At 34.0% G+C, this 11933-nt stretch overlaps 1 protein-coding gene across 1 annotated transcript; it reads right to left on the bottom strand.

Moving 5' to 3' along the window:
* Window positions 1–5470: 5470 nt before the first annotated feature.
* On the bottom strand, window positions 5471–11230 carry LOC110848333 (inositol-3-phosphate synthase 1). Its single transcript, XM_022095521.2, has 7 exons — window positions 10932–11230; window positions 9550–9655; window positions 9316–9467; window positions 8448–8888; window positions 7709–7973; window positions 6923–7192; window positions 5471–6519 (listed from the first exon to the last, which is right to left on the bottom strand). Exons 1-7 carry the CDS (start codon window positions 11043–11045, stop codon window positions 6191–6193), a joined length of 1677 nt encoding a protein of 558 aa, XP_021951213.1. The 5' UTR covers window positions 11046–11230; the 3' UTR covers window positions 5471–6190.
* Window positions 11231–11933: the final 703 nt, after the last annotated feature.

Raw genomic sequence — 11933 nt, forward strand, 5'->3', positions numbered from 1 at the left:
TAAATTTGTTGCAAGTCCAAAGTCGAAAACATCTTTATTTTTGAAAAATATTTACATATATAGATTTATAATTAGGTAGATTAAAATTGCAGACTATCAGGGTGACCTTCACAATGTCACGTTATCATTGTGTCGTGGGAATTTTTCGAATATTACCGATAAACTCTTGAATATTTCGGGAAATTGTCGAATATTTCTGTGAATTTTTGTATATTGCTGGGAATTTTCAAATATTTTCTTTATTTGTAGAAACTTACCTTCTGTCTCAGACACTGCATCACCAACTCCTTAAACCAGCTATTTCGAAAAATTTTAAAGGGACCAACTCCTTAAACCAGCTATCTCGAAAAATTTTAAAGGGACCAACTCCTTAAACCAGCTATCTCGAAAAATTTTAAAGGGACCAACTCCTTAAACCAGCTATCTCGAAAAATTTTAAACGGACCAACTCCTTAAACCAGCTATCTCGAAAAATTTTAAAGGGACCAACTCCTTAAACCAGCTATCTCGAAAAATTTTAAACGGACCAACTCCTTAAACCAGCTATTTTGAAAAATTTTAAACGGACCAACTCCTTAAACCAGCTATCTCGAAAAATTTTAAAGGGACCAACTCCTTAAACCAGCTATTTTGAAAAATTTTAAACGGACCAACTCATTAAACCAGCTATCTCGAAAAATTTTAAAGGGACCAACTCCTTAAACCAGCTATCTCGAAAAATTTTAAAGGGACCAACTCCTTAAACCAGCTATTTCGAAAAATTTTAAACGGACCAACTCCTTAAACTAGTGCATACGAATCAGGTCCAATTTTAAGACCAGTTTTCTAAATTTTGCTTCGCAAATTGCTAAAAAATTCTCTATTTGGAAATGTCCAATCATTTTAAAATCTGACAAAGCAAAGTGTAATCAGAGTTTTGATAATAATATGCTCAATTTTTATTAAAGTAGTACAGAGTAGTAAAATATTTATAAAAAATACTTACACAGATTTATAATCAAATTCCTTGACCTTGGTCTCAAAAAGTTGATCATTTACATCGATATTTGATGAGAAGAAAATTAGTGTAAAGCTATGTACACAATTGAAATGATTTATGTAAGGATTAATTTGCAAGGAATTAGAAAATCTAGTTGGCAATTACAAAAAAGTTTTTTATAAAATTATTTTATTAAATCATTAAGAAAAACACTGTATTATCGTAGGGATTATCTTTTCAAAATCTGACGAAACAAAGTGTAATCTGGAATTTATAAATAATTCTCAATTTTTATAGCAATATTTAAAAAAATTCGAAAAATATTTACCTATATTCAATTCCTCTGGTCTCAAAAACTTAAAATCATCATCGTGTCCTTCCTTAATAATTTCATAATATCATTGTATGAATCTTTATTAATTAAACTGAAGGTTCAACATTTTGTAAAATTCAACTATTTGCAAAACTGGCCGACAAATATTAGTCTAAAATAATTTTAGAAATTATTTCCAGCCATGTTTTACCCGGATTTAGACGAGTTTCGGTTAAAGAAAATAGTGTAAAGCTACAAAATCGAAATAAAAAATGTAAAAAACTTAATTAGTTAGGTTGTTATTCAGATTCTTGATTTGCTGCATTATAAGTATCCGCAACCGGTTTTAAAATTAGTTACTGCTGGTGAAGCTTGTAAGATGGAAATTTTGGAAACCACATGGTAGCATTAATTTTGCGACGTCACGGGCAAAAAAAATGTTTTTAAATGTTGTCAAATTAAAGACTATCTAATATAGGTAAGGAAAATTGTTTTTATCGTCCGGACAGTAAAGACAATTTGATAGCAAAAAACAGATTGGAGGGCACCTGATCCGAATTTTAATCCGAATGTTGGGATTCATTTGCCGAATTGGATTAAAATATTTCTTGATTTATAATGCGACGGTAAAAATGGATGCGTATAAAAAAAGGGGTTGTAAACTTCATTAAAAGATTTTACCAACTGAAAAATCCTTAAATTAAAGCCTTCAAAACAAAAACTCAATTATTATTAGAACATATATGCATATATTTATGCAATTTTGTTTCTTGGTAGGACATAACATTCGAATCTGGATAAATATTAGGATGGATTTTCGAACCTTTTTAATTTACAATTTCATCGAAATATATTCTTCGATTTGGAAATGTATCAGTTCCACATCAAAAATGGATGTGTATGTAAAACAGGTTTAAAGGTTGGTTAAAAGATCTCATGAAGTGACTCGATCACGATTTAATTTATGGATCCTAATTTTATGCTATTTTGATTTTCTTCTGGATAAATAAAATAGAATGCAAATTGTATTTTTGTGAAAACGCCGGATCTGGTGGTCCAGTTTTATGTTATCGATTTTCTACACTTTCTAATTTCTAATTTGATCCACGTTGCTAAATATTTCTCCATTTGGAAATGTATGTATCAGTTCCACGTTAAGAATGAACTTGTATGTAAAAAAGGGTGACTTACGATAACGAGCATGAGTGTATGATAATTTTGGAGTTTCAACCTTTCTTCTAAATGCATACTTCATTATAATGCTGGGTTAGTGGTTTTAAAATGTCGCCGTTATCTGGGCAAAAGGTTTGATGGAATTTTATTATTAGAATCATAATCCATTTCCATACAGGTATTTGACTCGGTCAATCCATTCATTCCGGAATCATTCATTTCATTCCATTCCAAATTCCGAAGTCTGTTATCACCTTTAAACAAGCTTAGTTTCCATAAAATTAGAAATTAAATTAAATAATTCAAATTAGATTTGTACATTACTTGATAACAAGGCATAATGAAATCAAGATATTTTATTATCGTGTTCCTGCTCAGTGTTCTGAGTATGGGTAAAGCTGAGAGAAGGAAGGACAGAACATTGATCGAGTTAAATAAACTAATGAATGATCCGGATATCATGAAACGCCCAAGTAAGTTAAGAACAATTCAGTATTCATTTTAACCTGGTAGAACCATCATTAAAATTTTGACTTATCCATCGCGAGGGTACAAAATAAGGGTGATAATCTGTTTTCTCGTGTTTTTGCTTGTTATGGGAAATTGTGACGAAAGTAAAGAGGAGGAAAACATTTTAAAAACAATTAAGAAATTGACTGCGAAAATGTACGATAGTAGTTTGGAGACAATTGGTGGTATCTTAAAATTCTGGAACTAGGTATATAACATAAATACAACCACTTTGGATCCTGGACCGAGGAGGTTGATCGAAAAGCGATTGATGTTTTAATTGAAAAGAGCATTTCCAAATGTAAGTCGGAAATAAATTTATTTATTTAGCATGCATTAACCTCTTATGGACACACATTCGTGTAATAATTTGATCTCCCTTGAGGACAAAGTAAACATATTTGTGCAGTATTTTATTTTCCGCTCAGATCAAATGTAAAAATTTACAAATGTAAAAATCTGTGTACTGTATAAATTACGATTACGCCGACACCAAAATTTCTCAAAAATATTTATTCGGTATTTTGTGGAAAACTCAATGGTAGAAGATGGATTCGTTTTCATATCTTTTCTTCTCAAATTTTGGAATTTTCGCAGCACCGAGCAAGGTTAAAAAGTCTTCAGACTAATAAATCTATTTTTTTAAATCTTGTATCTATTGTTATTCCTCGATTCCCAAACATATTTCTTAAATTGCATGTATAAAAATCTAGTTAACTAATTGTATTATAATTCATCACGAAAATTATTGTAATTTAGTATTTTCTTCGTCTGAGACGGCCTTACTTCTAAAAAACATTGAAACTCAAAACGAGAATTTTCGCAAAGAGATGCGACAGGAAATGGACCGTCTGCAAACCCAGATTACCGGCATAATTTCTGTAATGAACAGAAACGCAGGTAACTAAACTTGTAAATAAACGTAGCCAAGATTTAAAAATGGATTTATCAATAACTACTTGCTAATAATTAATTATCAATAATTACTTAATTTTGCAGCCGTACTTAATTCGTTCTTGGAATCAAAAAGATGTTAAGATGGAAAAAAAGACGGAAGAAAATAATCATGCGACACAATATTTTTATAAATACATTTTGTAGCTTGATGAAGATTTTGTAGATATTTGGTTATTTAGATCATGTTTTGAGATTCCATTATTAAATATGTTATTAAATTTATCTAGAATTAATTATCGTTATGATGATCAGTAAAATATATATATCTTGTAGTATGTATATTATATATTAGCTTTCTGAAATTATTTACTTTCTGAAATTATTATAATCAAATTTACAAATACGATCCATTTTCTAAACTTTTTCAATTCGTAATTGACTCACGTTACTAAATATTTCTAGATTTGGAAATGTCTCAGTTCGGCGTCAAAAATAAATGTTTATGTGAAAAGTGTGTAAAAATTGGTTTACAGATGCTCCAAATTTCTTGCCCAATCATCAGTTAAAATCTGAGCGATATTTTTATGCAATTTTGATTTTCTGCTGGACAAATAACACAAAATGCAATTCTATTTCTGGAAGGAAGCCGGGTCCGGATCCTTGGGAATGTATCAGTTTTTATGAAAAATGTGGGTGCATGTAAAAAATAAAGTTATAAAGTTGTTAAAAAGATATCTGTTTAACCAACGTTAGAAGTTCAATGCACTTTTTATGAAATTTGTGTAATTTTTATACAATTTTTATGCAATTTTGATTTTGCTAAATCAAATACAATGCAATTTTATTTCTGAGACGAAGCAGCATCCGTATCTGGTTTAATTTAGGACGCATAATTTCTAATGTGATCCACATTGCTAAATATTTCTCGATTTGGAAATGTATTACATCAAAAATGGATCTGTGAAATGAAACAACAGGTTTAATGATTAGTTTAAAGATCTCTTAGCTTGATCATGACTTAAAATTTGAATGCTAATTCTTATGCGATTTTGATTTTCTGCTGGATAAATAAAATAGAATGCAATTTTTTTAAAGTTACAAAGTTGTTTGTTACATATATCTGCTTAACCAACGTTAGAAGATCAATTGTTACGCAATTTTTATGAAATTTTGATTTTCTGCTGGGTACATAAAATAGAATGCAAATTTTTTGTTTCTGAGGAGGATACAGAATCCGCCTCTGGTTCAATTTTAGAATCCATTTATGGAATTTGATTGACGTTGCTAAATATTTCTCGATTCGGAAATGTATCAGTTCGACGTCAAGAATAAATGCAATGTGAGAAATGATTTTAAAGTTGGGTTATAGATACCTGGATCACAATTGCAATTGAATGAGCTAATTTTTACGCAGTTTTTATGCAATTTTTTATAGCAATTTGTATGAATTTTTTTAGCAATTTGTATGAAATTTTTTTTGAAATTCTTATGCAATTTTATAGTTCTGATTGTCCGTAATTATTTTTTATTTATTTTTGTTATGTGCTTCACAAAATTTGGAGTGAATTTCTGATTTAAAAAATTCATAGACGACAAAATTTTAATTTTTAAAAACATCATACTTTTATTTATTTGCAAGTTTATTCGCACATTAAATATTATTACAAGAGGTTGACAAATTGTGTTCGAGTCTATTTTTTTAGGTACAGAGAGTTGCATTACGTTTTTCAGTTCTGTGGCTGCATAAAATTTAGAGTAAAATTCTCACTTAAAAATTTCATAATAAAAAAACACTTTATTTCAACAGTTGTGTAAATATGTATAAACAAAGAAAAAAAATGGTGCATAATTTTATACGGCAATCTAAATATTTCATACGTTAACAATGGCCTTTTTGATTTTGAAAAAATTAGCTGCGTCAAATAAACAGGAAGTAAAAATTATTCAAGTGAATATTAATCCCTAGAAATTTATGACTCTATATATTGCTTATTTTTGAAAGTTCCCCGAATTTTGAAATATACCCTAAACATTTTTAAAAAATTAGCTGTATCTAAACAGGAAGTCGACATAATTCATAATGGGAATGTTACCCCCTAGAAATCTACGACTCTAAATACTTATTTTTAAAATTCCTTCGAATTTCGAAATATATATTTCCATTCTAAATTTCAAAAAAATCTAAACAGGAACTATATGGATACATAATTCATGGGAATATAGAAATTTATGACTTTTCTTTAACTAAATATTTCTGATTTTTTTTAAAAGTTCCCGAAATTTTGAAATATATATTTCTACATTTTTTTTCTAAATTTCTACGCCGCATAAAGTTCCTTCTTGGCTGGGACGCCGTTATTCGTGGCGAACACGTGGCCAGCAATCTTCTTATTGAGAGCGTTGTTTGTGGAAATGATTTCAGACTTGTTGGTAACGACGGAGGTCTGGTTTTTCATGACCTCCTTTTGCAGCGCGCCCTTCACGAGGAACAAGTTGTTCGAGGGGGGAAGCGAAAGCGCGGCGCGCATCAGGTTCTCGAGACCGGCGCGTTGCCGGAAGAGCGAGTTGGTCATCGTGCTGAGAGGCGCTTTGAGCCAGTAGCCTAAAAGCTGACCCATCTCCATTTCGACGTGGTGGGAAATTCCGGCTGAGGGGGAAAAATAAGGGGGGAAATTAGTTATGATTTTTTTTGTACAAGGGAAATTTCAGGAGGGATGCTCTCGGATTTTGAGGAAATTTGTGCGAATTGATCAGAAATTTAATTAGGGTGAAATTTGCATAAGACAATCTCCCAATGGGCATGTTTGGCCGAGATATTTGCATCCGAAGAGGAGAAAACGTGAAGAAAATTTGCAAAGGGTAAAATTTTTCAACTTTATGGCGAATTTTTTCCTCTGCGGATGCAAATATCTCTGCCAAACGTGAAATCGCGTCTTTCGCAAATTCCATCCTAATTAAATTTGCGATATATTGGCACCAATTCCTCAAAATCAGAGAGCATCCGCTGGGACACGTCCCTTATTACTTTTGCATATTTCGATTTTTTGTACCTGAATCTCGCACAGAGATTTGCATGCGTTGAAAGAGTTCCATGAAAACGACCAAGTCGAGCATGATGGGGGCGGCGAGGAGGGAATCCTCACACGTGTTGTGGATCACGAGGGTGTTGAGACCACCCATCGCGATGGCGGAGGTGTACTCGTCCATGGCTCGTTTGCTGTCACCGACGTAGGGAACGTACTTGATGACGACGAGGTGGTCGGGTTTCGGTCCGCCGAGACCGGATTGGAATAACTCTTTGTTGGAGAGGACCATGTCATCTTGGAGGAAAAAGAAGAGGAAAATTAGCAAATAGTTTCGAGTACAAACTTACAAATTGCAAGAAATGGTGTTTTTTTGCGGGTATTTTGACCTGCAAAAAATGCACGGGAGAAACTAAAAATTGCGCATATTCCTTGCACGCTCGAATATCGCTCGAATTTCTCCTGTTTTGCTGTGCAAAAAATGCATGTAATTGCATGAAAATTTTACATGAAATTATACGGATGGAGAAATTATTGCAAAAAATCATGCCAATTTTCATGCAGATGTACTTATGTACACGTTTTAAACTTGATCTAACTTTTGCATGTCGTGTACATATTTTTGCATCTCTTTTTGCACTTTTTGACGAATTTTTGCAAAATTGGCATGAAATTTTTTGCAGTTTCAGAAGGAGCGTGGCTAGAAGTATTTCTTGCTCTTTCTTGCAGTTTTTTGCACCTCACATTTTTTGCAAAAAAAAATTGCAAACCACCAGAAAGAAACGAAAGATTGATAAGAGGTCATCTACTCACCGATAACGCCCCGCTTGGAAATCTCCTTTGAGCGGAATGTCTGTGGGGCGGAGAGGTTCTTTCCATCGTTATTTCCCAAATGGTTGTACGACACGACGGACTCCGGTTTGAGCCCGGCGCCCACGAGGAAATCCATCAGAACGGATTTCAACTTGGTTTGACCCGTTTTTAAGTCGTCGCCAGCAATGAAGACCTTTTTCTCCGCGGCGAGTTCCAGCACGCCGGGGACCAGGGCGTTCTGCGGGGAACCGTTGATGAAGGCGCACTGAAAGAAGATAAATTATGAAAAATTTTGCATTCGGGAACTTTTAAAAATCAGAAATATTTAGTTAGCTAGAGAAAAGCCATAAATTACTAGGAGTTACAAAATTTCCATTCATCGTGTTTAGATACAGGGGAAGAAAAATTATGAGAAATTTTGAATTCGGAAACTTGTAAAAATCAGAAATATTTAGTTAGGTAGCTAGAGAAAAGTCATAAATTGTTAGGGGTTAAAATTCCCACACTTCCTACCGACTACAAATAAGTCGTCCAGAATTTTAAAATAAATTCCCAGAGGAGAAAAATTATTAAAAATGAGCTGATTTTAGCGATGAATTTTGAAGTCGATTTATGAAATACTGGAAATAAAATAGTCTAAATATTGACTCAGGTACTTTTGAAATAAATTCCCAGAGGGCAAAAATTATTAAAAACTGTGCTAATTTTGAAAATTTTGAAATCTAAAATATTTCCTTACATTTTCCAAAATGCCCGCTACTGCGTACAACGTGGACGGCGAGATTTCATGTGCTCCCGCTTTAATTGCCATTTCCAAATTGGCCCACGTGTCATTAAGTCCCTTGGCGAGTTCGGCGAACCGTTCCGTGTTCCCGACCCACATGATGATGACCTTTTCCAGGCTTTTCTTCGCCTTAAAGTCGCGAATGTCACGACGAAGTTGTTCCAATTGTTCCCATTTTGTCCCCGGAATGACATTGTCGACGCGATCGGCTTGATTGGCGGCGACAAAGTCTTGGAAAAAGACGGCCTTTCGCGGAACGAGGGAGGCCATCATGGGGCGAAGTTGTTCTTGAAGGGACCACTCGAACACGCCGGCGCGTTTCATACCGTCCGCCAAGTTCATGGAGGAAATGTCCCAGCCGTCGATTTCCATGGAGGTGGGGTCCAAAAGGGGGAGCTGTGCATTAGTAAAAAGAATGCAAATTAGTTGGGTGTAAAGTGTGCAAAATTTGGGAGAAAACTGTAACCATTATTTGGCAAAATAGTGTGCAAAATTTGTCAGAAATTTAAATTGTTATTTGTCAAAATAGTGTGCAAAATTGTGCAGAAATTGTAATTCTCTTTTAATTAAGTAAGTGTAGAGAATTTGGCAGAAATTGAAACTCTTATTTATAAAAGAATTGTGCAATATTTGGCAGAAATTGTTATTCTATTTCTCAAAAACGTGTGCACAATTGTACAATTACTGAAATGGTAGTTTGTAAAAGAAAATTGTGCAAAATTGTGCAGAAACTGTAATTCTTATTGGTCAAAAAATTGTGTAATTAGATAATTCTTATTTCTCCAAAAAGTGTGTAAAATCCAGAAATTTCAATTCTTCTTACCAAGTGCCTCACGGGGACGAAGACTTCCTCCCCAGCGGCATTAAGACCGAGGGGAAAGGTCCCGATTTGCGAGACCGAGCCGAGGAAGTCGGCCGTATGGTGGCCACGCTTCGACTCCCAGGATAACTTGTTCTTATTGGCGAGACACATTCCTGTGGGGTTCAAATTAGTTAAGCTATTAGAATTTTGGTACAAAATTCAGCCCGAAAAATTATAAAATTTTCTGCATCTCACCGGTGAAAGTGGTCCCATTATTGCCACCCCAGCCGACAAACATGAGCCCAGTTTTGGGAACTTTGGCTCCAGTTTTGACCTTCATTTCCACATTGTAAGGGGTCACCTATGGGAACAAAAAGAATGCATATTTTTTATTAACTTCATTCAATATAAAAATTATCACGTGTTTGCAGACATGAGTCATCTCATCTCATATGCATATTTATGTATTAAATTAATCTGTTGAGTGAGGATGTGTATGAGAAATCAGTAAATATGTAGCTGCAGCCAAGTTCGTGTTATCTCACTTTTATTAGAACTGAACGAGTAAGTCGTGTATTGACAATTTGATTACAACCAAAAAACCCATGTCTGAACTTTGTCTAGTTATCTCTGACTCACAGAGTGACGGTCATGTGCATTTAAATCCTTACTCCTTTCGTCTGACGTGGGTTAACACATTGTATTTAATAAAAAAAAGTTGAATGTCATGGTTGAATGGATCAGCCAGAATTATGTAATTGCGGATTTATTTAACCACGAATTATACGCACAAATTATGTACATACATATGAATTTGTACCTAACGACACGACCACGACTCGTTAATAAATTTTTTAAGTGGATGTGAATGAACAGACAGGTGTCGAATGATGAATTGTGTGCAGATAGATCAGCGTAAAAAACTGGATAATCCAGCACGTCGAATGATGAATTGTGTGCATAATTTGATAATCCGACAGGCAATATAATATAACTAATCTTCCAATTACATATGTAAATAAGTCTACGTGCACAATAAAATATCACGCCATGCATGAAAAAGTATTCGGGGTGGCGTGATGTTATGTAACTTGTAAAAATTCTGTGTGAGAAGATGGTCTCAAGTTACGTATGAGTTTGCATTGGTGTCAAATTGCTAAATTTTTGTACTGCATTTTTCTACCTCATTTGCATTTTGGAAAGATTATTACCGTACATGGTATGAAATTCTGTGTCGTATTTTTTGCGAGATGAGAACCTGGAGAAGAAAAACGACGGGTTTTCCGGGTGCGGTTCGGGCTGGTTCGATACCCACGTAAGCTCCCACCCGGGCAAAACCTGCCACCACGCTCTTTACGTAAGCAAACTACAAGTTACAAGTATCGATTTGAATTTGGACGTGTGTGACTGACATTAGTAGGAAAAAGAAATTTCGAAATTTCGAAAATGAGAAAAATAACTCGTAAAAACAATCATGCCCTATTTTTAAGTTAGTACTCAATCTGTTTCAAGTGTGGATCTGTGTGCAACTTGAAATTATGAAATTTCCCAAAATTCCAAATATGACGGCAAACTTGAACAAATTCCAAAGTAAAAAAAAATGGTCAAAATTATGCCTTAAAATTTTGAAAACTCACGGTAAACGAGCCGTCCGGCCCTTCCTGGACTTGGGAGGACTCATAGGAGTACTCCGACCGGATGATGTCTTCTCCATAAGTGACCTTGGAACTGTTAACTTTGATGAGAACCATTTTGTTGCTGTTTAGATTTTTTCAAAAAGTGTCGTTAAAAAAAATGGAATATTATTGTTCGAAAATGTTTGTGTTTTTGCAAAAAAAATTGCGAGAATGTTTGAGTTGCTTGTTTAAAGGAGGAGGAAGTTGAATGTAGTAGTAGCTCGGATTCGGTTAGAATGAGACTGTTGAGTTTGGCATGGTGAGCTGTCTCCTTTTTATACCAAAAGCCAATCCAATCCAATCCACCTCAACGAGACGGGAATAATGTGTGTGTGTAATGGTATTAAGAGGCTGTTATTAAGAGCTGCGTCAGTAACAGCGAGTTTATTACTGGGCAGACGTATAATCACAATAGTGATAATTTTCCATTGCTTTTTTTTGCTCATTTAATAACGGAAGGTTATGCTAATAACAGGATTGGTTAAAGGGCATTATTTACGAAAAACAATAATTCCTCGTTATTTTATTTTGTTGTTTATTTAGTGTTTATTGGTCAAACAGGGCAAGATGTGTATGATTTTGTTAGTCTGGTTAGTCTGGATGATTCGGAGATGACATGAATGGAGCCGTACATGTTTTTAAATGATTTCTTTACTCATCCGCATTTTTATTTATTACTAATCGTTAAATTGACACCGTGTGCATACAATATAATAAAATACATGAAATATGTGACTAAATTGACATTGTGTGCATACACAAAATGCATCAAATATGTCACCTTAGGCATGATAAATAGATCTGGCATTTTATTAAAGTCTCGTGGTGCGACAAGCTTCGTGAGAAGATGTAAAAACTTTCAGGAATTTATTTCTTATCAATCATTTCTCCATTTTTTGGTCAAATCCCCTCGAAACAAATTTCAATTTTGATGAAAACATGTTTTTACAAAAGAGAAGAAGA

Source organism: Folsomia candida, unplaced genomic scaffold (genome assembly GCF_002217175.1).
Source record: "Folsomia candida strain VU population unplaced genomic scaffold, ASM221717v1 Fcan01_Sc004, whole genome shotgun sequence".
NCBI lineage: Eukaryota > Metazoa > Arthropoda > Collembola > Entomobryomorpha > Isotomidae > Folsomia > Folsomia candida.